General features: G+C 42.0%; 1 protein-coding gene across 1 annotated transcript; it reads right to left on the reverse strand.

Moving 5' to 3' along the window:
• Nucleotides 1–968: 968 nt before the first annotated feature.
• On the reverse strand, nucleotides 969–26861 carry rnd2 (Rho family GTPase 2). Its single transcript, XM_038704851.1, has 5 exons — nucleotides 26565–26861; nucleotides 25979–26066; nucleotides 7090–7199; nucleotides 4314–4448; nucleotides 969–2123 (listed from the first exon to the last, which is right to left on the reverse strand). Exons 1-5 carry the CDS (start codon nucleotides 26664–26666, stop codon nucleotides 1854–1856), a joined length of 705 nt encoding a protein of 234 aa, XP_038560779.1. The 5' UTR covers nucleotides 26667–26861; the 3' UTR covers nucleotides 969–1853.
• Nucleotides 26862–27373: the final 512 nt, after the last annotated feature.

A 27373-nucleotide genomic window follows, 5' to 3' on the forward strand; every position in this document is an offset into this window, starting at 1 on the left:
TTGTATGTCACTTTGGATAAAAGTGTCACCTAAATGTAAAGTTAAGTAAACCTCTCCTGTATTTTGCAAAGATTTGAGCAACATCAGACACATTTGTGTGTCTCTAAAAGGTTTTTTCCTATCTTGCCATAGACTGACTTGTGTTTCTTGTCTTAGCTTGTTTCTCTCTTCATCTATGCCAGTTTCTCTTGACATTTAATCCATCATCTGAGCTCATCTTGCCAATGGTTTAATGTCTAGCAGGGACGTAACAACAGTTAAGTTGCCAGACAACAGTGACAGTTATAAAGGTAAAGCTTTCAGTTGCTGCCAGAGTGTTTTGACTTTCAGTAGATGGGCCTCTCCACTTTCACCCCCTCCTAAATGCTGTCAGGATACAGCAGCTTGCCAACTGCAAAAACACCCTAGACAGAAAGTCCTGCTGCCTAAGAGAATCTGTCTACATTGAGACTGACCAATGGACTGTTTTACAGAACCAGCTCAGGGGGAAAAAAACAACTTTGAAAGGTCTGGAGTTCCAGGATCAACTGGACCACAAAGTGTTCTCTGCGGATGAAAGAGCTCACTTGTCATGTCATCAGTCGTACTAATAGACTTGAAGGTCCTGTAACAGTATGAAGTCATTTAAAAATACATAAGTGCTTCGGTGCTGCTGTGTTGCAGTTCAATTTTGGTTTTGCCAGCTGAGAGTTCAGCACAGTGTGCACATCACCTTGAAAGATTGACTCACTGACTCATTCCTCAGGCTGCATTGCTATTTGACTTTCCAGGGCAATGTGAGAGGATGGAGGTAACATAAAAACAGGGGTTTAAAAGGCTGGTGGATGAGAAGTTGTAGAGGAATCACTGATAATTGTAAATGATCAATTTGCTCCCTCTCAGCATAATGAGACAGTTGGTGGCAGCCTATAACAATGACACGATCTAATTCTCTAAGGATATTTAATGAATGAAACTTCAGCCAGAAATCGTCCTTTCCCTATTTAGTCAGCTGTTGTTTAATTTTAGACTTTAGTGAAAGTACAACAAAATAACCCTAACGTGTTACCACTTTATTTTCCACAAAGAAACATCTTTAAAACGGCGACAACAGCATTGACTTCAGAGAATCAAACTGACACATTTGGTGTTGATGACAAAACATAGTGTTAAATGAGAAAAACAAAATCAGATGTGTTGTGACTTAAAAAACTGCACTTGTGGTAGTAACGCTTACACACCTTCACAATATTTCAGTGTTACAAAATCTCATTTCCAGCTCCTGAGGTTTAGTGTGAGCCATCATTCATCTAATCACTAGAATCCCTTTTCAGCATTACTGTACATACAGGTTTTCCTCTCATATATGGCAACAGGAAGCAACTTCAGACAGTGCAGCCAGACAATTAGTCCTTTTGTTCACAACAGGTCTTTGAAAACAAGCTTCATCCCCAGATGTCCTGCTTCAACATGGTCCTACTCACACGCATTTCACTCTCCTCATTGCCGCTTCGCCGGGGTGCCATCCTCTTATTAGCGCGGTTTCAGGAAATTAATTCCACTTTAATACCCAGGACTAGACTGCACATCCACCATCACAGCTTCCTCATATCCAGAGGGTTAGTCCAATTTGCCATCATTTCAAAACAACACAAGCTTAGAAAATATGCACAAATGCAAAAAAAAATAAATAAATCTAAAGCATTTCTTTCCACAGCGCAGTGTGTGTTTTTCCCCTCAATCCTCTGCAGTGCAAAAAATGAATACACAACTAAAAAACAATAAATAGACTTCCTCTGTTTATATATTTCTGTATTTATGTATATACATATATATATATATATATATATATATATATTTATAACAACAGGTCTCTACATGAGCACACAGCTCTTGGCCCGGTCCTTCCTCATGGCCGGGGCCTGGTCCATTTGCTCAGTCCGACCCGGCAGGGGAGGCAACGGGAGCTGTGACACTCGCTTCAGGCCTCTGCGGGAACTGCTGCGTTTTAGCTGAGGCTTGTTTGGCTGCCGGACCGACGCCACTGTGGTAACATGGAACACGTCCCGAACGCTGTTCTCTGAAACCTTGGAGGTGCACTCTACGTAGGCCACCGCCCCTATCTGTCGAGCTATCGTGCTTCCCTGGAACACAGAGACAGGAAACATAGGTGACAATTAGCAAGCAAGCATACTTAATTTGCATAGCATGTTTCAATACAGAAGTAACAAACTGCTTTACAGGAAAAATAGGGCGCAGAGACAGAAGGGGGAGACTAATAATCTTATATGCAGTGCCACAAAAAAACATAATCATGTATAACTATTTCTGTTGTACCTTTCCACCAATGGTTTTGTATTCTGCTTCTTTTCTAACAGAAATCCTGACCGTGGCTCTTCTTTCCTGAGGCTTTTAGAGGTTGTGTTAGACATGGGTTTATTCCACATCAAGGTACTGTGTGCTGTGAGTGCTTCACAAAGAAAATGAAATTTTTCAATATGCACTACATCCATCATTGTATAACAGACTAAATGTTCCCGAAAGAGGCAGCAGAACTGAGACAAAGATTTCAATCTAAACCGTACTAAATGTCAATGGTCTAAACATGTCTCGAGACAAATGAAGCTTCTCTGTCTGTGGCATGAATAATCTAGATGCTCTGACTCCTCCGTCTGTGGTAAGAGAGTGGGAACAGAGCAGCACTGAGCCCACTGGGCCAATGTTGACATGTTCTATGCAGCTATTTAGAGAGGCTAAACTCTAACAGGACTCTTCTGGCACTAGAGCTTACCCCTGAGTAATGTTACAATATATCCAGTTAATTAAGGCCATAAATTGTTTGCTTGAGATCAAATCGGAGACAAATTTAATTTTAAAGTCTCTTGGCCTTTCTCTTTGCTACAGTACAGCCTCGTCTCTTGCCTCTTGACTTTAAACCCACATTCGTGCAGGATCAACACATGCAAAGGTTGTAACAGATGAGACAGGACTGCATTTCCCATGACCCTAAAACTGCATGCTCTCCAACACAGAGAGCTTTTCATTCCCAGTTGAAGTAGTTTTATGTTTATCGCGTCTGTGCACTGAGCCACATATAAGATGCAATGAAGTCCTCAGTAGGTGGAACGTCAGATTTAGATTCAGGGGTGGCGGTGTTGGTGACGGTGACAGTGGGAGGGGACCGAGGCAGAGACTGTCATGACAAGTGGAAAAGCTCGATCAGATCTCAGGCAGATTAGTTCAGAAATGTCTGGAGTTCACCCAGTGGTCACTCTCGCTGGCAACTCTTCAGCTGTGTTGGAATTCAGTTTAAGATCAACAACAAGATAACAACACAGGCTATTGGATTAGAGCACCAACATGTTTATTGTGCACAGCTTTAGCCACTGTGTGACACATTTTCTGGGCATGTTAGAGGGACAAACAGTAGTTGCCTCAGAAGAAAATAGTGACTGAGAAGGAACAATAGCTTAATGTAGGCCTGGCCACAAATGGTTCCCAGCTATTTTACATTAGCTCTGTGGTTTGCCACTCCATCTTTTGTTTATGTATCTTATTTAGATGAAGTGCTTTTTTTTTCAGTTGCTGATTTTTTTGGAGGCCGCATGCTTTTAGCCTCTGGCGAGCTCTCAGACAGCAGTAGAGAAAAAAAGGCTCCTTTGTTCTGAAGGCTTTTGTGTGGCGGTGAAAAAGCCCCTCTACTTTTTGCATGTCCAACACGGGAGAGCACAAAATGAACACGCCGAAAGCTGATTAAAATTCACAGATTTACAGAACAGTTTATCATCGCCTCCCTCTTCTCCCTATCCCCTTGGCTTAGAGGTCATGGCGGCATGCGATAAAAGAGCTCACTCATTTATCAATGTCTCTTTTTCTATTAATCCTGCATTTTGAAAATCCCTAAATCTGCATGAATATTTCACTTCAAGGAAAATGTGTCCCTAGACATAAACTCTACTAACGGCCCGTGCCTCTTCCGCAGCCCTCGCCACAAGCAACCTTACATTGCTTGTCAGCAAATTTCGGTCAAAATGCCAACCCCAGCAACATGTCCCAGAGGGGTTTCACACAGCTCTTATTCTGCAGTGGTGGTGATTGTGTTGCATGGGCCTCCTTTCACACTCCATTCCTGTGGGACTTCACCAGAGAGGCAACGCCACTGCTGATCCAAGATAGAAAAATCGCATATAATCGCTGGATTGCTTTCTAATTTCTTTTTTGCATCCTTTGTTGTTTTCAAGTCTGTCTTTCTTCCCAGGGCACCTTCCAAGTCCCTCTTTCATTATTAATCCCACTTCTTTCTTCTCACATATCCATCATCTGCTTTTTCTCACCTGCTCGTGGGTGACAGGGATGAGGCGCTGCTTAGAGAGTTCCCTCAGGGTGCTGACATCTGTCCTCATGTCCAGCTTACAGCCCACCAGCACCACTTTGGCATTGGGACAAAATTCCTGCGTCTCACCTTGCCACTGTTGAGAAAAAAACACAGAAATACCTCACTGATTATGCCAAATACGAGAGTAGAGCTGCCTGTACTGTTAGTACTGCAACTAACTAATCAATTAATCTGTTGTTTCTTAGTTGTTATAAAATGTCAGAAAATTGTGAAAAAGGTCGGTCAGTGTTTCCTAAAGCTCAAGATGACGTTCTCAAATGTCTTGTTTTGTCCACAACCCAAATATATTTAGTTTACTATCATAGTAGAGTAAAGAAAATATTCACATGTGAGAAGCTAGAATCAGATAATGTAGATAATGATTTTGTTCTTAAAAAAATACTCAAACCAATGTTATTATCAAAGCAGTTGGCAATCAATTTAATAGTTGACAACATTCATTAATTGTTGCAGCTCTACTGTACTGACTGGTGAGCTACGGAGATACAGTGACGACCTTTGGCTTCTCTGGCACTGGATACGATACCCGAGGTCACTCTCTCGATGAGATCCAAGCACCTTAGAAGCAGCTTACGCGGGTACCCATTGGGCTTTAAGAGGTTTTATACATCCAATAAAAACCAGACCAGACCTTTCGGGGTTTTTTGTTAAAATGTGTAGCCACACCAGGCCAGTATAAGAGTCAGGTGTCTAATTGAGACTAGGCTTTTAAAATAAAGTTTTACGGTAAGTACTTTGAATCTACTGATATCAACATTCCTGAGATTAAATGAGTATATTATGTCAATTCCTCCATATTTTGGAAAAAAACAAACGTATGAAGACATCTCAATGAGCTCTGGGAAGTTGTGATAAGCATTTTCAATACATTCAACAGTGAATCAATTAATCGAAAATAATCAAAAGACTAATTAATAGAAATGGTTAATGGTCAATTTCAATTAATCTGACAATTATTCTCTCGATTAATCAGTGCATTTTTTGGTCAGTACATTGTCAGAAAAGGACTTGAATGATTTCTTAAAGCACATGTTGACATTTTCACATTGCCAACACTCCCAAAGATATTCAATTTACTTTCACATAAGACAAAGAAAAACAACAAATCCTCACAACTGAGAAGCTGGAACAAGAGAATGTTTGGCACTTTTGCTCAAAAACTGCTCAAAAACTAATAAATTAATCGGCTAATCATTTCAGCTCTAAGTAAAAGCATAAATAAAGGCAAATCTTTATTTTTTTCACTGTAAAATGAAAGTTTCATTTGAAAATATGACAGCTTTATTCATGCCAGCATGGTTCAGGTTTCTGCAGTACCTGATGTGTGTTATACTTTCCTCACACAGCCCCATCAACAAATCTATTTCAGGTTCTGTACAGAAAAGGTTGAGCAGCCTTCCTTCTAAAATTGCCCTGAGATTAAATGTCACTTCTGAAACTCAGCTGAACCAACACAGTCAGTCTTCCCTACGACACAAATGCAAGACAGCAGCCGACAGCCCTGAACTATTCTACATGCCGTGTGCACAGTGTCAGGATGTCCATTCATCTTTTACGTCAGAAACAACCTTTGACCTTTCAAGCCCATCTCTATTCGGCCTGTAACATCTAATCAAAAGCTTTGATTGTTTAACCCTCTAGCCTCCCCCAGCTGTCATCCAGAAACCTTGGTGACCCGCTCGTTTCTAGAGGTCAAGAGTCTAATTTGGGATGGTGATTGTGCAACAGGTTTTCCATGTGCCCCTGTGTTTCAGAGATTACTGCGGCGACAGCTAGGGTTCAGAGGGTCATGGCAACCCCCTGCCAAGGGATTCATGGGAAAACCAAAAGCTTGACCGCAGCTCTGCTTCCCCCCGTTGACAGAGTGCACTGAGGCTTGTGAGATATTTGTGGGGTAAAAAAAAGGTGTCTCGGGTTAGATCTACAAAGTCTGCAGAGGCATTTTAGTAGCTCCCTTCAGACCACTAAACACGTCAACAGGCCAGCCGTGGGAACTGCTTTTGGCCCACAAGGAGCGCAGTTCAAAGGCAAACACACACACACGTGGCTTCAAGATGAGAGACCACAGGCACAGGCCTGTTTTGCATGACACACATGTACGCAAACAAACCCATTAAGTTGGATGTCTATACAATACGTATTGCCACCGGCTGTAAAAACACGTCCATGACCACAACCCCGCCCGGCCAGTACCACACTTAAGCCTCCACCCCAATCTCAACTGCAATATTACAACATCTGAACCACAGGCCATCTTACAAATGTTAACTGCCACCATCTGGACAAGTACTCTGCATAAAACTCAGATTTAAAATTTAAATGCCTACAGAAAGAAAATTCTAGTACACTTGAACAGGCTCTGTAGCTCTTTTTTGATACAGCTAGTGTGGCTAATGTGTGTATCTGATATTCTTCTCGAACCTACCCGGCTGCAAAGACTCTCCTCATATTCTTTATTCTGACCTTCCATTCCTCAGAGGGACGAGGGTCAACTATCCATGGACATTTTGATGATAAAGAAATGGGAGCCTCTAACCTCTGTGCTGATTTGCTCTATATTTCAGCCATGAAAATGAAAGCTGCTGGCACAGAAATCTGAGTGGATACAAAATGCTGATCGGGAAAAACAGATTTTTTTTTCAGGTTAGTTTTCCAGTGTCACAGCAGATGCTGATCCAAACTGTTGAGAGGAGGAGATGAAATAAAACACTGACCTTTTTTATGACACTGTCCAAAGTCTCTGGGCGGCTGATGTCGAAGCAGATGAGAACCGCATCAGAATCAGGATACGCCAGCGGCCTAACATTGTCATAATAAGAGGAACCTGTGGACACACAACAACACATGGATAAGATCGTGGTGTCTTCTGTGTGTTTTTAACCAATTTAACCCCATGAGATTCTTCATCCCATATTGTGTATTCTGACAATAAGAAACATGCTGCACATGGATAGCCCATTAAAGCAGAGGCTGTGACATGGACATGCTGCAGATTTAATACACTCTGCAGATGCAAATGAGAGTTGTGTGCACATATTTGAGTATCTTTGTCTCTTGGGCCTCCACACAGCTGTGACCTCCCTTTATCACAGTGCTTCATGACTAATGTTGAGGGGTTACTCAGAAGTGCACACACACACACACACACACACACATACTCTCTCTCTCAGAAGTGAATTATAGTGGTTGAGGACTGGAGAACTGGTGCACACAATCCAGAATCATCTTAAAACAACAGTGAATGCCAGCTCAAAGGCCAGACTAAAGGTTGAACCTCTTAATTCTCTTGATTCATCTCTCTTCCTGTCTGTCTTGCAAATGGTCCTTGTTTTAAAATCTTCCTTTATTTCTGACTGATTCACATGCACTCACACACCTCGGCCCACTCTCGCTTTTCATTTCTGTACCTTGATCAAATTTGAAGAGTGTTGCCTCTGTACTTTCACAAGCCATTCAGTTGCACGGGTCCTGCTCTCTTACAGCTCTCATTAGGAGGCTTGTAAAAATATCTTGGCTTTCTGGGAAATGTGGCTGTGGGCGCCCTCCCTCCTGCTTCCGCTAGGAGCTGGTACAGACCTGAACATTTCGATAGCAACAACACCCTGGCAGCATCACTTTAGTGTCATGAAAAACTGCAGGTTGGATACAAAAAAACCCATTTTTCACTTACAACTGTGAAACTGCTAGAAATGTGCATAAATCTGTGATTCACATACATAGACATATGTATCACATATGTAGAGGGATGTTGCACACGTTGGTATATAAAACATCTCCAATATTAAATTTAATCCCTTAAGGTCACACAAACTGATAATGATTATTATAGATTATCATTATACTTGCTGTTTCAGTGCTTCATACCAGACCCAACACAATAGGCAGTCGGCCTGTTAAAGCGCTGCGTGCCTTTGTCTGGTGGGGTAAATGGAGCCTGCACAATGGTGCTACAGCCTGTTTTAGCATCACTATGTTCTCTTTGTTAATGATGGAATGGGACTATGACAATAGCTGCACGCGGCCCGTAGCTCTCGTCATTCAGCTGGCTGTCCTATGGTGACCTGCTCCCTCCCCACTGAGAACAATGCAACAGGCTGCATATTAAAGTTTTGTTTACATTCTGTTTCTCACCAAAATGCACTTTGCCATCACAATATATTCAATATATTAAAATGTTCTGAATGCCCAAACAATCTTATATGACTTTTATATTATGTTTTGAAACATGGTTTATGTCAGCTTGCAGTCTTCTACTTTTATTGTGGCATTGATGCCACCGTCGAGATGCATTATGACCCTCTGCATCAGCTCAAATATGTAGCCTACCACACCATTCCATATGGCATGTATATCAGGGATTTATTCAAATAACTGGATACTGTGTTTGAAAATGATGCACTGTTCATTTTAATGAATAAAAGTTCTTCAGTCTTGTCTGCATTTTTGGTCCTATATAGCATTAGAGACCTCCACTGGCTGACTCGCCGCACATATGAAGAACAAGAAAATAATATACTGACACAGCTCTTTGAAACATTTCAGCTTTTATTGGCCCAAATGGTTCAAACTGTGGTAACGCAGATTGTGATTGAGCATTACTTGAATTTCAACTGTAACAACCATTGCATAATTGCTTGACAGCCTGGCACTGTTCCTGGGGGCTTGATGCATGTGAACCAATGTGAAAACAATATAGTGACTCGCTCAACAAAATGTTAAAGGGGGTGCCTTTAAACTCTGCAAAAGCCCAAAGTAGCAATTTTGCTAAATCTTTGATATAAATACTTTTGACAATCTTTTTTCTCCTCCTTTAAAAATATACACTGTAATCATATTTTCAGTGTGATACAGAATAAATAAATAATTCATTTTAGCCTACACCTTTCAGGACATTATTGAATTCATAGTCCTCTCCTAGTCTTATTAGCACAAGATTGCTACTGTTCTGTATTGCTGAGAGAGCAGGAATAACACACACACACACACACACACACACACACACACACACACACACACACACACCTGAAAAAGCCCAATCACACAGATGCCAAGTCCAACAGTCAGCAAAGCACACATTGTACGACAGCGAGCTCTGATTGGTAGTGGTCACACATGAGGTGCTGTAGCTGCTGAAGTTGGTCTTTAGTATGTATCACAGTGCAGCAGACCTGTACTGAGGTTAGAGCTGAAGAAGAAAAGAGACGGAGCATGTGGTGGTGGAGAGGGGACAGAAAAGATTTAATGACTTTGACGCTAAGGCGAGGGCGGGGGGAGCATGTGATGATGAGAAAAGGCCGGGAAATTAAAGCAGAATCCAGAGGAAGGGGAAGAGATGTTCGATGAAGGAAAGTTAAGACAATGCTACTTGTTTGACTTAAGATGTAATTAGAGGCTGGAACGAGGCCATTGGGATCAATTTGTTAATCCCAAAGATCCAAATGATTGACAGGTCACGGTCACGTCTGGCCTTGTCAAAGCGCAGCAATTCAGAGCTCTTCTGCCCTGAGTGACAAGGAAGCTACCTCAGCACTTTTGCAAAGTCAGAAAAGAAGTCCCCTGAGGGAGAGGAGAAAAAGGGCCGTGTTTAAAACAAGCCGAGCTGGCGCAAATAACAGCCAATCACCATTAACAATCACAAACATGAGAAGTAGGAGAAAGAGAGGGAAGAAGAGTTTTCTCCTGATTGTAAAATATATCACCTTCACAGCCTCAAATGCACTCGCCCCCCTACCAGCAAAGAGACATGACCAAAGATAAAATAGGATGTAGCTGTAGAGAAGTGGAGGTGCGGTGTGGGCAGTGGGTGTTAAGGTAGGTAATGAAAGCACTGGACTCGGCAGGACAAATCAAATAAAGAGGTATGAGAGCTCTGGGTTGGCTATTGGTGGAGCTGGCCTGTGCACATTCCCTGTGAGGTGGAACAAAAGGTCAATTGAATTTCAGACAGAGGCAGGATGAGATGGATGGAGCAAGAGGGTGAGGGGAGGGGAGCATAGCCTGGCAAGAACCACTAAAAACCATCACGCCTAGCAAGGAACAGGACCCTGCCACGCCGTGCCAAGGACAGGCATAAAATACCCCTCACAAAACCTCCTCAAGCATTAGCATGAGGTCTGATTTAGCACTGGCGATGTCTCACAGTGGAAAGTGGATTTCTGTCTTTATTTCCACTGGGCTAATTAGCACTAAGCCACGCTGGAACGGCGAGCAGAGGTGACAGAGGTGGGAGGAAAGCGTTCCTCACCAGCCATCAGTCGAGCTTCATCAAAGGCCAGAAATCTCCCTGAGGATGTTAAGGCAGACAGGAACTTAGTGGAGCGCTAATGTACAGTAATAAGGCTTGAGGCTTTGTGGTATGACTTCATTTATGCCACCTGTCCCCTGACACATCAACTCCACCACAGGGACAATCTGTCCGAAACATGACAGCTTTCTATCTGCTCATTCAAACCTGCTTCTATGAGAATTTCCATTTTATTAGAAATAAATGTAACAATAAACCAGAAATGGCGCACGGTTTGACAGACAAGAATCTTTGGGAAACCTGTGAAATTCATTGTGCATGAGCACCTAACAAAGCCTCCTAGTCTTCAGTGTATTAATCTGTACCATCACAGCACGAAGTTTCTCTTTCTCTCTGTTTGTTGCATGCTCATAATGGTTTGCTAAAAAAAAAGCAAACCATTATGAGTGAGGGGAGAAGAATAGCCTTTGCCTCGAGGCTCTCTGATGTGTTCATGCACATATGGCAGGGAGTCAACAGCAACTAACAGCCTCATTAGGCCATATAGACACTCAGAAAAACACCCATGCACACAAACAAAGAAACAAACACCCTCTCAAATGTCTCCAAATAAACAAAAACAGTTAGTGTGATTGAGTTAGCCAGAACTTTAGAAACAACACATTCAGCACCATATACACTGCATCTTTTTTATTCTCCTGCAGCTGTTTTCCCCTTGAAACCCACCTTCAAAGCAAAGGCAAAACATTTCAAGTTGGGGTGGCCAAGTATTGTAGCAACCTGGAGGGATGCAAATGGATTCATTGTGAGGCCCTGAAAGGAAGTAAGGAGGAAGAGAGCAGGAGAGTGAGGGGATCGTGGAGGCTAATGACTCTGGTGCATTGACGATTAGAGGTGACTAAAAGAAGAGGGTTAGCGCTTCAGGCTTTCAGAGGTTGAGCAAACTTTTCATTGCTGAAGGTCTGGTCTGTGTTGTGAACTGTTACAGCTTCTCATCCATCAGGGATCTTAATCAAAAAGAGACTGCGTCCAAGACACCCTTTGAGAGGATGTGGAGTTACTCTGACCCATTGCATCACTTTGCTGTGCAAGAGAACGTGTGTTTTATTATGTGACTATAAGCCTGAAAGAAATACTTTTCTTTTACTGTCTCACATCCATACTCCAGTTCTGTCTACCACATTCTGACCTTGGCAGAAACTCACATTCCAGGTGGAAAAATCTACCTAAAAGAGCGGCATACAAATAGTGTTTCATGTATAAGTGGAGACTCAGGACACATAACATCAGCTGGTAATCAAGGACCACATGTTGAAAGGGACCATACCACATGTTTACATGTTTGTATCCAAACATTTGATGACCATTTTCAAATGCAAGCTCTACGATTTTAGAGCTTTAGTAAGCTTTATCCATATGATATGAAAATCAGTTAACAGTTGCTTGAATTGCATAATCCCTCGCAGTGAAAATTTAGTTCTGCATTAACTTTGGTCAAAATATCATTGCATTGTAATGCAGTTTAAAAGAATAGTTCGACACATACGCCTTCTGGTTTTCTTGCCAAGAGGTATAGAGGCAGCAGCCTGTTGGCTTAGCTCATCACAAAGATTGGACACAGAGGTAAACTGCTAGTCAGGCTCTGTCTGAAGGTAACAAAATCCACCGGCACCTCTAAAGCTCACCAATTATCATGATCATTTAATCCATACAAAAACATTGTAAAAACAACACATTGTAATTTTACAAGGGAGGTGGGGAGTTATTTGCAGGGCACAGTGTTTTCCTCTGGTAGCCTGACCTCATTTTAACAACAAGACCTTCTAGTTTAATAATGCATAATTGCAAACAGGGGCAAACAATGCGATCTCAACCATATATTTTTAAATCTTTCACAACAGGGATATATTTAATGTTTCTAAAAAGACAGTGAAGAATATCAGGGACAGGGGACAGTGCCGTATTCATCACTTGATATTACAAAGATGGACAACTTGACTTCATTAAGTTGTTAGATTTGACTGACTTCATTATTCTTATTCTTCAAAATGTGAACCTGTCTATGTAAACGATTTTAATGAATTCATTATTTCTTCTGAGGCAAAAATAATGGTCTTAATGGTCAGTATTTTTCTTGGTACATAAAAGGCATTGACAGGATGTAGGTATTTACTTCTATTGTGGTGTAACTGAAAAAAAAAAGTGTAATAATGATACAGGCTCTATACGGTATTGTTGAAATATTGAACCTAGGAGGTATTATTGGAATTTAGATTGCAGCCTCACATGTAATGTTGGGAAGATAAACAGAGCTTTTCCTGCTTTGATATACTCAACACTATCTGCCACAGCCTTTTATAAGGAGCTTGAGGCAGGAAATCTATGAGTGAAAAATCGTTAAGAAGCATGTAATGAAGCAACCTCAGCTGGCCCGCACTCTGGAATGGGACTTATAGCTTTGGTTGCTCATACAGTTTGACCTATAGGCCATATAAGTGTGTATACCACACACATGTACATGCACACACCCAGATAAAACTGTTGATCTGTAATAGAGATGGCTGTGTCAAGTTTTCAAAGGCATTAGCACACAGTCGGGACATTCGGGGTGACACTGGGTTAAATGGCCATTAACCTTCCGTGTCTGCAGCCTTCACACAGGGGATATTGATCAAAGCCCCTGTGCGTTCCCTCTGGAGGAAGTGCAGCCTTTGAAAGGCATCGAGCACCTTCCACTGATCTGCGCTGAGCTCTGCTGCCAGGGAGTTAATGCCTGCGTCTGTGGTCCAGCTGCAGGTTGAGAAGCAGGCCTGGCCACAGCGGTGACAGCACAGGCAGGGGACAGAGCACCATCACTGTCTGTCTACTGATCGCCCCAAGGGTATGGAGATGTTGTTGTGTATCTGGTTTCTCCTCACCCCCAGCCACTCTTTTATAATCTCACACACACACACACACACACTCTCATTCCTCCAGAGAAACAGTGATGCATTTCATCTCCTGTTGTTTGATCTCTGTATCTGTCTAAGGCTCTGGTCTATGCTGTGCTTTTAAAGATCTATGCAGCATTTGTTGCTAACTTCTTCTGTCCATCTATATATTTCCTCTCTTGCTTTAATAAAAACACCAATCATGTCTCTACTTTGGTTTTTCCTCTCAAACTTAGACACAACTTCAGATCTGGTGTGGCAGTCTACATTGGTGCACCCCTCCTAATTCCTTGGAGATGTTCATGTGTTTAGATGTTATAATGCAAACACCACCGAGAGTTTGTTTGTGGAGGAAGTCAAATAGCTGTGAACAACTGCTGGCTGTGTACAGGGACCACAGTCAGAACTTGTTTTTATCTGTTTCTGTGTTTCCTCAAGCTCTACGAATCTCACACCAGAACCGTGAAGTCTCGTTGTTGACTGTTTGGACAAGACACACCAAAACACGGAAGAACACCAGATGCTCACATGAAGATTATTTGTTCTTTGCACAACCTCTTCCACCACTCAAACCAGATCAGTGTTGGACCTCAGCTGGTCCCGATATCCCCAACGCAGACTGCAGGTCTTTTTGCTTTATTTGTTTTTGTCTGGATGCTCAACTTGAACGTGTAAAAGTACACAATTTCAGAGGGGGAAGGGCTGATTTTTAAAGAACAGAGGCTAGTTGGAATATCCAGTTTCACTCCTTAAAAGCTGATCAGATTGGCCTTTAGGACTCTGTCCCACACTGGGGATGGCGAAGCCACTGATTTAGAAGGAAGCCCAGATGAAAGGAGGGTCACCAGTACTGACAGTATTCCAAATAAATTTGAGTCCAACACTGACATGCTTACACAGGCAAAATACTTCATTATGTGACTGGTCAACGATGTCATGTTCATAGTAATTTTTAAATATACCTACATATCCATATACCTAAACTTAAAGTTATCGTAAGTATCTTCCAAATTATTCTGATAGCATAGGGCCATGTCCAGAATGAGGCCACTGTGCAGATGCAGAGGGGCACCCACAAAAAAAGTTGAAGCTGACTCAACTTTTGCTACAAAGCAATGCAACGTCATCCGGCAAAGCAATATGTTGGACAATCACATACAAACAAGCACGCATGCCTGGCAGTTTATGCACACACTGGATTCAACCTAGGTCTGCACTGTCTGCACTATCTGCCACCATGTCAGACTTAACGCAAGCACTGGGTGGCGCCAAAGTGGCTCCCAATTGCCTCTAATCAACCAAAGTTTAAAACTGATGGTAAATATTTGGCTAAAACTGTAATAGTTCTCTGAGCCCGTAGCTTATTAACAGTGCCTCGACAAAGATGCTAATAATAGAAAAAACCTTAAGCTACGTCGAGTATTGGTCATACAGCACCATTTTCAACATTCTTTGAAAACACGCCAACATTTAATGCCAACATTAGACACCCACTCTAATTCTTTGATCAAGTATTGGTGATCGCCACGCCACGATGAATTCCATTCTGAAAAGCTCCCAGCCCTTCTCAAAGAATACCACCTCCACACACACACACACACAGTATTCAAAGTCATCTCTTTCTGTTCTTTTTCACAAGTAAAACAGCAGAGATTACATCTTTTATTTCCACTCCTACACATCCTTCAATCTCATACTCTCTCCTTTCGAAACTTGTACTCCCGCTCGAGGATTTATATTAAAACTTGTAATGAGAGTGGCTGCAGCTTCTCAGTCCACAGTTGTCTGATATGATATGAAAGAAGTGAGAATATTCAGACTGCAGCTACTCAGGGATCTGAAAGAAAAACTTGTGAGTGGAAAAGGACATCCTCTGCTCCATCGACTCCACTTTCTCCAGCCAGTACATAACCTTCTAAATTCATCCCTATCACGGTGCTATCTATCCCTCAGCCCACTCTACAACCCCCCAGGGAGGCCGCCAGGGAGACATGGCACTACTTCAAGAGCAATTTCACTTCCACAAAAGCAGCATCAGTGAGAGAGTATTGGATCTTGTTTATAAATAAAGTCATCCATAAATGATGGGATCTGTCGAGTGTGTGTGAGTGAGGTGTAGGTGGGTGGTGGAGGATTTGAGGTGAAGGACCACCTCTCTCCTTGTATCCCCTTACACTCCAATGGAATGCAGATGGATGCTGAGAAGGTTTTGCTCTTGTGGAGGTGGGGCCAGAGGGACTGAGCGCCGGCTTTTGGGAGCAGCAGAACCAGTCAGTGTGGCTGTTTGAAGTGGGCTGATCAAAGCTGGCTCAGTAGAGGGAATGGACTGGGAGCAAACACACAGTCACAGTTCCCTGGGAGGGTTTCCTGTCTGCCTGGATGACAGAGGCATTCACTGCTGCTGCTGTTGTTGGAAAGGAACAAATGCCTGTAATATATACAGTGAGGAAAATAAGTATTTGAACACCCTGCTATTTTGCAAGTTCTCCCACTTAGAAATCATGGAGGGGTTTGAAATTGTCATCGTAGGTGCATGTCCACTGTGAGAGACATAATCTAAAAAGAAAATCCAGAAATCACGATGTATGATTTTTTTTTTTTTATTTGTATGATACAGCTGCAAATAAGTATTTGAACACCTGTCTATCAGCTAGAATTCTGACTCTCAAAGACCTGTTAGTCTGCCTTCAAAATGTCCACCTCCACTCCATTTATTATCCTAAATTAGATGCACCTGTTTGAGGTTGTTAGCTGCATAAAGACACCTGTCCACCCCATACAATCAGTAAGAATCCAACTACTAACATGGCCAAGACCAAAGAGCTGTCCAAAGACACTAGAGACAAAATTGTACACCTCCACAAGGCTGGAAAGGGCTACGGGGAAATTGCCAAGCAGCTTGGTGAAAAAAGGTCCACTGTTGGAGCAATCATTAGAAAATGGAAGAAGCTAAACATGACTGTCAATCTCCCTCAGACTGGGGCTCCATGCAAGATCTCACCTCGTGGGGTCTCAATGATCCTAAGAAAGGTGAGAAATCAGCCCAGAACTACACGGGAGGAGCTGGTCAATGACCTGAAAAGAGCTTGGACCACCGTTTCCAAGGTTACTGTTGGTAATACACTAAGACGTCATGGTTTGAAATCACGCATGGCACGGAAGGTTCCCCTGCTTAAACCAGCACATGTCAAGGCCTGTCTTCAGTTTGCCAATGACCATTTGGATGATCCAGAGGAGTCATGGGAGAAAGTCATGTGGTCAGATGAGACCAAAATAGAACTTTTTGGTCATAATTCCACTAACTGTGTTTGGAGGAAGAAGAATGATGAGTACCATCCCAAGAACACCATCCCTACCGTGAAGCATGGGGGTGGTAGCATCATGCTTTGGGGGTGTTTTTCTGCACATGGGACAGGGCGACTGCACTGTATTAAGGAGAGGATGACCGGGGCCATGTATTGCGAGATTTTGGGGAACAACCTCCTTCCCTCAGTTAGAGCATTGAAGATGGGTCGAGGCTGGGTCTTCCAACATGACAATGACCCGAAGCACACAGCCAGGATAACCAAGGAGTGGCTCTGTAAGAAGCATATCAAGGTTCTGGCGTGGCCTAGCCAGTCTCCAGACCTAAACCCAATAGAGAATCTTTGGAGGGAGCTCAAACTCCGTGTTTCTCAGCGACAGCCCACAAACCTGACTGATCTAGAGAAGGTCTGTGTGGAGGAGTGGGCCAAAATCCCTCCTGCAGTGTGTGCAAACCTGGTGAAAAACTACAGGAAACGTTTGACCTCTGTAATTGCAAACAAAGGCTACTGTACCAAATATTAACATTGATTTTCTCAGGTGTTCAAATACTTATTTGCAGCTGTATCATACAAATAAATAGTTAAAAAATCTTTTTTTTTTAGATTATGTCTCTCACAGTGGACATGCACCTACGATGACAATTTCAGACCCCTCCATGATTTCTAAGTGGGAGAACTTGCAAAATAGCAGGGTGTTCAAATACTTACTTTCCTCACTGTGTATATATATATATATATATATATATATATATATATATATATACACACACACACACACACACACACTATGTGTATGATTACTGAAGCATTAATATGTAAGCATCACAAATGTTGCTACAACTACTTTACACCGTCAGGTAGCTTAATCTAACAATATATCAATTTATTAGCTCATTCAGATTATTAATACAAAATATAAATCTGCAAATAACAAGTATCTAAAGCTAAATGTATTTTGTTACATTGCACATCTGCATAAATATCTGTCAAGTATAATGAAGGATCACTGCATCTATTATAAACATATAATTAAACGAATAAACAACCAAAAAAGGTAAGAAAAGACCATCTGTTCAAGTCCATTTGAAATTGAAGGAACTTCATTTAGGATCAATAACTATTGTGATCATGTTACTTCAGGACAACGAAGATAGATGTTGCACAATTAAAGCATGCTTCCTCTATATCTTAATACAATAGACAAAAACATTAAATCTTTGTGTAATCTTTTGAGTGTTTAGCGTGTAACAAGAGTGCTGCAGTGGTTTAAAGCTGTGACACAGTTGCCGTTTTGTGTATCTGCATCCCCAAGGACCACAATGGGTCAGGTCCCAAGGGTGCCACCAACAAACCTTACTCACAACACACAAAGCCTCTGTGGGGGCTGGGGAAAGCACAGATGTACACTTCTCCTTCTGTCCCCTTTCCCAGTTTTCAATCTAGTGAATACTTGCTGCTCTTATAACATGCTCTAAGGGCAGCACCCCCACGCCTCCCATGCTTCTACTCACTTCAGCCCCTCACTCCCCCAGTCTCTTTGCCTATTGGTCGAAGCAGGTGCTGTGCTTTCCAGACTCATTGTGCCCCGGCTCGCACTCCAGCGCCCTTCATCAGCTCCCATTAAGCCTCTGGTCAGCTGAGAAACAATAGGAGAGGCCACAGGATAGAAGCTATTGGAATTCCCATACACTAACCCACTCAATCACACACATGCCCACACACAAATTTTATATATCTCATGACTGATGTGAATGTAATGTATAAGCGAGCTAACCTCAGAATGTGCGCAATACTGTTGCATGACGTTGCTATTTATGTGATGTGTATCTATTTTATATTATCTTTTCAAACATGAATCACATGTATAGTTTATCAGGTACACACTGGAAAAAAGTTTTATAACTTCATTTGATTTTTCCTTTTGTTCTATGCCATAACAATAGCCCCATTCCCCTCTGTTAGTAGCCTTGTCTTATGGCAAGCCTTAAGACAAGGCTTGCAATGAGTCAGTGTGAGCTCATCAAGTCCTATGTGCTCTTTTTCTTCACAAAGTACTAAAAGACTCCTTTTAATTCTGTCCAGTTAATGTCCATTCCCTAATAACTTATCGCTTGCATTATTCCATTGGCACATTAACTAAGTAAAAGCCATATATAGCCTATCAGCAGTGTGCAGTGCCGATCAGCAGTGGACATGCTATTTAAGCAGATTATACACTTTTGCCTGGTGCTCAGCATTAAGCTGACAGTGCATGGGGGCTGAGATGAGGAGAAGGAATATGTGGTGGCTCTCAGCTCACAGCTGTATCCATGGTCACATTTTCAGGCTCATCTGACAAAGATAAGAGATCAGAAGGACTGGGAAGCTGTATCATCTGGGGCCTCCAGGCAGTGCATGTTTTATTGTTTATGGGCGGTTGGATGTGGAATTCTCAGGATGTTTTGTATGCATGTAAAAATGGGCAGAATCGCGGGTACATGCCTGTGTGGTGCAGGTGGCAGGCTGCACTTTGTGTGTTTGATTGTGTTACTGAGGAGAAGAGATATTCTGTGAGGTAATTACTGCCCGTGTGTTCCCGTCAGTGCGGCGGGTTGGCTTTCATGCAGCACTTCTACCCAACCCCTGCTTAACACGGCCCCTGACTGCTGGTGACCTCAGAGCAGCGCTTCAGCTGCAGCCGCCTTGACTAATGGGCTATCAGCGATGGAGAACATCAACGAGGGAAGGAAAGAGGGGGCGGGGTGAAAAAACAGCACAGAGAAAAATATAACTGACAATCCACCTCCAGAGAAGTTACGTTATGTTCTCCTGCACTTTAACAATTCTTCTGTTCTAGTTTCCTTTTTTCCTTCATCTCCTCTTACAGCTACTATAACATAAGGGCAGCCATTTCCTCTTTAGCTTATTGACCCTTTGGGCGCATAGCTACTAGGCTAAGAATATGATTCACGGAGTGCTGAGCTCCAGGGATGGAGGACAGCTGTTTGCCTGCTCAAGAACCAAGACACACAGCCCAGCTGCCAGGACTGCCGCGGCTGTTGTCCAGAGTGTCCATAATGTGACACAAAGAGTCAGGGTGCAGTGAAGCGCAGCACTGTGCATGAAACCATCATTATTCAAGAAGTTTTGAGCATTTGGAAAGAGGAAAAGAGAAAGAAGGGAATGACTTGAACAAAGAGGGGATTTGTTATTGTAATGGCAATATAATTACAGTTATTTACAATATCAGGTATGGATGCATCTGTAATTCTGTAGGTGACATTTTAGTGACATTATTCACTTGTGAATATGGAGCAATTGTGTTTTGTGAGCTGTAAAATAAATTTTAGTTACTGATTAATGGAAAACCTGAATATTTAAGGCTCTCAACAGTCTCTCAGTGGACTCTATACTTTGTAAAGCAAATCAGTAAATTTTCTTTTTTATTATTTGGATTTGAAATGTTTTAAACATCTTAGGTTTATTATTCCTGATCATGGGAGTGATCAACTCAGAAGTCACTAAAATCATCGTCTATAAAATGTGAAGTGAAAAATAAACAGTACAGTGACACAGAAAGACATATTTCGCCACATGCTGCGATTGCCATTTGATTTCTAATATGTAAAACATCTTTGTGGGCTCTAACCATTAACTGTAATCCCTGGGATTATCAGGTGCAGCCTGCCAGAGAGGCTGCCGGCTCATCCCAAACTCCCAAAAGCCAGGGGGATGAGAATCATGGAGAAGCCAGAATATATTCGCTGTCTTTCTGCTGTCAAACTCATTAGGCCCCAGAGGACCAAACTGTACCCTCTCTGTCCAAAAATACCTTCACAGGCATTCAAGTAACGGTCAACTCAAACTGGAGACCTGGCACAAGGGCCCAAGTTTATTTCCAACCCTTGTATAATGGCAGAAAATAGTTTCTCCTTACATGCAATCTTTTATGCATGTACTATTTTTACTATTATTATTATTACTTTTAAAGTTATGTCTTATATACTATTTACATATTGTTTTTATCCATAATTTTTTATTATGATTGGCATTTTCTTACATTTTATATTAATCATTAAATTGAAAATTCTACTATAAAACATTTAAGGGTGAACTGGTGGGTAAGGAAAGACTTTCCAGACATCTTCAATGTTTGTGTTTGTTTAATTACAAGGGCACACACAGTTTTAATTCACAGTATTTCACCAACCTTGCATCTTCTGTTTACTCATTACCCGAAACTGTCACACAGGCGTTCTTCCCCAGTGCAGGGGAGTGCCTTCCAGCCTGTTATGCATCATCAAAACAGGTTTCGTTTAGGCAGTTATTGCCCTGGGCTGGTGAGGCAAAGAGTAGGAAGAACTTTCAGGGCTTAGGCTCGGTGCATACATTCAGGCTTGTGAATAGGAGTTGAAAAGATGTCGTCATCCTCCCCTCAAGATGCTGACAAAAATAAACAAAAGGTTTATTTACTGTCTGTGGCTGTAAGCTGCCTTTCCAGCAGGTTCCAACCACCTGAACAGCATCTCATTCTCAAGTTGTTCAGAGAAAAAAGATAAGGGAAATGAGAATCTTGGTTTCTAATCATTTAATGCTGAGTCAAATGTTACAGTAGTGATTAACGGAGGCATTACAGACCAACTGTAGCAGCCAAGAGCAGATAATGGTATCTCCTGTGATCAGCATGCTTGCTACTCAGGTCTGACAGCACTTTCTGAGTATCCTCTGGCTCCTGTGAGCAATAGATTTGAGGGAAGAGTGGGTTCTGTTGATTTTAAGCTCTGCGTTGTGCTTGTAGTTCACTCATTTTCTATTAAAGATTAATCAAGTGGAAAGTGTTGAGGAACTGGAAGCCCACTGAACTCAGCATGTTTTTACAGGCCTCTGGATGCCCTACTGGTCCAGTGCGCTGAGAATGTGGAGTTTAAAGAGCATAAAGACACCAGGAATGTTTGAAAGTCAGTGTGAGAGGAGGGAAACAGCCAGACTGTGACTCTGAGAGGGCGCTGCGAGTGGTGTTACACAAGAGTGATAACAAGACAACACTGTTGTCTTGTTATCATCTCTCACATCAAAAACAATCACACCTCTGACTATTAAAACACAAGACAGCTTTATCATGAGAAATGAGTCATTTAAAAAACATGACTAACAGAGAAAGACTCAGAGAAAAGGGGATCTGAAACTCAAGTGTGACAATCTCTTAGACTAATAATCTATGACATTTTCAGATGAATAAATGTTTTTATGCTTCACAGACTGTGCAGCACAATATGCTGTGATTTGGTGTTATATAAATACAATTGAATTGAATAGTGCATCATATTGTAGCCATTTTGTGAAGCTTTTATATTTGTTGTTGTGAACACCCAGTGTCAGGCAGGTCTATTACAGGAAAATTCCTCCACTGCACAGCAAGTGATGTGTTTCACGTTCCCAGCAGCAGCAACAGCACTTTGTTTGGAAATAAATAGAGAACGAACATGGTGCTTAGAACAGGTAGCAGTTGCCAACATCGCTGCTCATGCAAAGAAACTCAAATTTCAGAATGAGAGTGAGGGACATGTGGTTTGAATGACACGAGATATCTGGGAGGTACAGTGGAAAAAACGCCACAGCGTGAGCGATTAGTAGCAAAGATGTCAGCAAAAGACGAAAGAAAAACAAGATTCTTGGGGATTGCCACATGAAAGCACTCTCCAGCATGACTGAACAGAATGTGAGAGTTCCAGTCTTCATGTGAGAATCAGGTCAGGCATTAGAGAGGCAGCAGAAAAGAGAAACAGAAAGAGAAAGAGACGTGAGTGTACTGCTGTAGGACGTTTGGAGAAACCCAGCCTGTCATGACTTGGACTTTTAAGAAACAGCACGAACACCTCTTAGTGGGGTATTAGTCTGAGGCCAAGGCTAGAGGGAATCTTTCCCAGGCACCCTTACCATATCGGGAAGAGAGGAAGAGTGCATTAATGCCTCAGGCTCAGTAAAAAAAACCCAGACTGGCTGACTACCAATGGGCCCCATGAACGTCAACAGTAATCACTAATGGTCCTCAGACAAGTTATCACCAAGCCACATTGACATTTTGACTACTTAACAGCTTGAATTGCTTTAAAAGCCAATTAAGTCACAGATCCATGCAGTTCTGAAACAGACTACACCATTTATCACTATGTGGCTGCTCACTCGTGTAACATAAATACATACACACACACACACACAGATACAGTCGTTATTCTCATTTGAATTCCATTCAATCACTTTCTAATTGATTTCATTCTCCAGATGGTCCGGAGCTGAATGCATAGCAGAATACAAAGCACAGCTGAAAGTTGTCCTCTGGTTCCCAGAAGCCATAAGACCTCCCTGTTTTCGTTTAATGCTTCTTAAAATACCCATTCATTCAGAGCTGCAGCACAAACACACACACACATGCACAGACATGCAAATTTATACTCAGTAATGACCTCAATTAGATAAACACCTCACCCCTGTTCTCACCCATGCTGCAAGGACTAGACCTTGTGGAAGAACCGGAATTAATGAGACCAAACTAATCAATAGTCGACTTTCATGCTGCAACAACAAATGCTGGGAACATTTTTAATGGCAACGAACATCTAACCATGCCGGAGAAATGTGAACCAGGCGAGACGCAAGCTGTTTAAATAGCCTCGCCTCAGATAGCGATCAATAATGCTTTGTGAACTGAGCCAGACCACAGCAGGCAGCTTTCACCAGCAATTAAAAGGGAAACAATACTTTATGTGTATGAGGCTGAAAGCAAAAAAATAAAAAAACAGCTGTATATCTGGTGCAGAATGGGTTGTGTCTTCGGGAGAGCAAGTGGAGGATTGACTGATGCAAATGTCAGCTCAAAATAAAACTGTCCAGTGTACTGTAGACTGTAGCCACCAGGAAGTGGCACTGCAGAATTCAATTGTTTTCCCAAAATAGCAGGTATTGGAAGCTCGGTAATGTACTTATGGCTGTGCCTAGTTTTGTTAAAGACAAAATAGGTACGGGGAAGAAATCTCTCTTGGCATTCCTCATTTGGCACACAACTACGCTGATAGATTTCTCCATTTTGGACTCCGCTTCTCGGTTCCCTCAAAGGTCAGCACTGTCAAGACAGTTTGCAAGTGGCCCACTTGGTGAATTCACAGGTGAAAGTTTACCAAAGTTTAACTCGAATGCGCGTCATACATTTACTTTACCTCCAGGTGTACATCCACTGTTTGCAGCTATTCCACTGACAGAAATTAAATTTGTCTGTTATGAATGATGTTGTGACCATGCCTAAGAGCCTGGGCATTGAAGTGGTGCGACTACTGCTGCTAGTGTACATTAGAGAATTTCACAAAAAATGAAATAAAATAAAAGCTCTGGAAAGGGTGAGTTGAAGGAAGAGAGGGGGTAAGGCAATAAAAAAAAAATCTGTTTCTTAAAGAAGAATGATAGGAGACATGTTATTTTCTTCAGATGAAAGCCTTTTTCCTCTAAGTGTGAGCCAATTATTTTACTTGAGAGAAAATATGAACATCTGTGTTTGCAGTGAATTGGTGAATAATGCCACACCTCTAAATGCACATACACACTCATAGAAGCACACAGGCACACATGCAATAGCGAACACACACAGACATTTGCCCTGTGGGCTGGGTGACGTCATGTTTGTTGTGGGGTGGGCGGCTTCTGGATGAAGATTAAAGACTAACTCTGCCAATGGTCTTTTAGGGTTTTGAAGATGGACAGAAGCACAACATTCCCACTAAATCATTAGGCTCTTCCAGTCTAGAGATAAAGGAGTCTTCTAGGTTGTGGCCCCAGGCCCCAGAGGCCCCCCAACCCCCATACTGAAAGGCTCAAGCAGATTTACTCTCCGGGTCGACATCAAGTCCAGGGAAAAACAATATTCTTTCTTTGACTGAGCATGTAACATCTCTCCCAGACGATTCTTTTAATTTTGGGAATGTTTATGGAAAAAGATGGAATTCCCCCCTGGGAGGATCCTAAATTCAGCCCTCTGACTGCTCAGCCCGTCATGAGCTACTCTGAGAGCACAACCATCTTAGGGTATCTCAGACTAGTTAATCCATGCATACTGACAAAACTGGGATGAAAGTAGATCGTGGTTGCCTGGTGGTCAAAACTACTTCCCCAGCAAGAAGCATATTCATACACTGAATCACATATTAAGTCATTGACTAGACAAAGAAAGGATGATTTGTTTTCAGATAAAGTCCCCTTCCGATGACACAACACTGTTGACATGGATTCCTTTCAGTGGAACAACAATGTTTTATACTGACATCACCTGTAGTTGTTATTCTGAGCATACCAGCATGTTTAAATTTGACCTTTTTAATGCCTCAACAATTTTTGTCAGGGTGAAAAACTCCTGAAACAACATTTGCAAAATTGCAAGTCACTAAAACTTTCAGTTCAAACGTTGATGAATGAATTTCTTTCAAGGTTACAGAAGGAAGACGTGTTGGCCAGCTGTGTAAACTCTTTATATTATTTATTCTTTAACAAAAGTCAAACAAATTAGATTTGCAAAGGAAATAAAACATCAGAGTTGATTTTCTGTACGTCTAACAATATGGCATAAGAGGAAACTCAATCAAACCAGCAGACATGTCAGATATCTGGCACTATATTAGCCGGTAAGTCAACAAACCACATCGGTCAAACTCTGATGAAAACATTTAAACAGTTAGGGCAGTTACTGGTCCCTTCAGGCCCATCCTGTCTCAGTTATCTACACCCTCACCCCTTTCTCCCCCTCCAGTCGCCTGACCCCGGCCAGAGCATGAGAAGAGCCAGCCGCACACAGATGACAGCACAGGAAGGAATGCAAACACGAGGCACCAAGAGACATGGCTGGCACTGAAATTTCTAGCAAAGACAACAATCAAAAATAGCAGATGTGCCAAGCTAAAAAAAAAACTAACGACATCCATCTGAAGTTGACAAGGTCAAAGCAATTTGTCAAAGAAATGACTGCTGGAAAAGCTGGTGAGGGGAGTTGGAGGCAGTCTTCCCATGGTCGCAGCCAGGGACAGGCACCATGGCAGGGCTGGGAGTGGATTGATTTAAATTCAGTCTTTAAGAGGGTGCAGACAGAGATATGAAATTGTCTTACCTGACGTGTCCCACATATTCAGCTCAATCCGGTGCTTGTCTATCTCAAAACTGGCTGTGTAGTTTTCAAACACTGTAGGCACGTAGTTCTGAAAATAAGGAATTTATTTCAGTTAGGCCTATACAGCTAAGAGGCACAAGATAAGACTGTGTTTACACATCCACAGGCTTCAGAAGTGAAGACTAATGTATTTGAAAAGACAAATAAAATAATGATAGACACGTTTCACAGCAAAGCCCTTTGGGGATATTTTAGAAATACAGTGATATTATAGCTGATGAAGACAATGCCTTAAAGTTTTATGGGCAGTACTGCAGACACAATAAAAAGTCAGTATAGACATTACAGAACTATTACAGTGATTTTATAGGAATTCGTTACAGTTCCCTCTACGCCAGTGCTTTCTCTCTCTTTTGTTTGAACGTTTCTGTCTTTAAGCAGGTGAATGGAACCTGCGGAACAAGTGCTGAAGTTGAACTGTTCAGTTTTCATATTTTGATGTCAGTGCTCCTCACTCATACACAAACTCCTGATCTGTTTTTTCTTCAAATTAAAAAGAGTAAGGTCAGACTTTTGATAGACCTACCTCTGGATAGCAGTCCTTGGCAAAAACGTGCAGGAGTGCCGTTTTCCCACATTGCGTGTCCCCGACAACCACAATCTTACAGCGGCTGCCTAGGCTGTCCATGGTTCGTCCGTCAGAGGTGTATTCTTGACGCGGGGATGGATTGCATCCAGCATCCGACAGCCTAAGAGAAGAGGCGGAATCGAAGAAGGGAAAGAAAAATGTGCAAATACATGCGCGGAGCCGGTGCGCTTTATCCAGCTCCTCCTGTCCTACGCGCAGCTCTCAGGTCCCGCTGACAGACTGTCTGACTGGTCGGCGCGCAGCCCTCTGGAAACTGCTACTTTGATTGCTGGCCACGCCTTCCTAATATTCACGCCCGACTCACTGCTCTGAAGAAAATATAGAGTATGTGGGAACCGTTTTTAGTGACCTTATTTTGCTTTTTCCTCCGATTGTATCCTATTTAATATCTCAATGGTATTACTAAAGTAGTGACAATATCCAAGTTTATCAATGAGTTTATATACACAAGTCTGCCTCCCGTTCTGTCTATATTATATTGCCTTAGAAACGTTGTGTCTGAGAGTATCAGAATTACATCCGTGCAGAATAAAGTCGTCATGCGTGCAATTTTGCCATAAAATTATTATTGGAGCTTCGAATATGAGAACGTGACTTCTTATATCTTCTTGTCACACTTTATATTCCCCCTCCTATGTTAACAACAGGACCATAACACTATCACTATAATATAAGTTAAGTATAGGCTACTATTACCACATCAAATCATATTATTTTAGGCTGTTATGTTCCTATAAGAAGCTTGT

This window comes from Micropterus salmoides, unplaced genomic scaffold (genome assembly GCF_014851395.1).
Source record: "Micropterus salmoides isolate LMB-PRFRI ecotype aquatic unplaced genomic scaffold, ASM1485139v1 Ms_hic_scaffold_10, whole genome shotgun sequence".
NCBI lineage: Eukaryota > Metazoa > Chordata > Actinopteri > Centrarchiformes > Centrarchidae > Micropterus > Micropterus salmoides.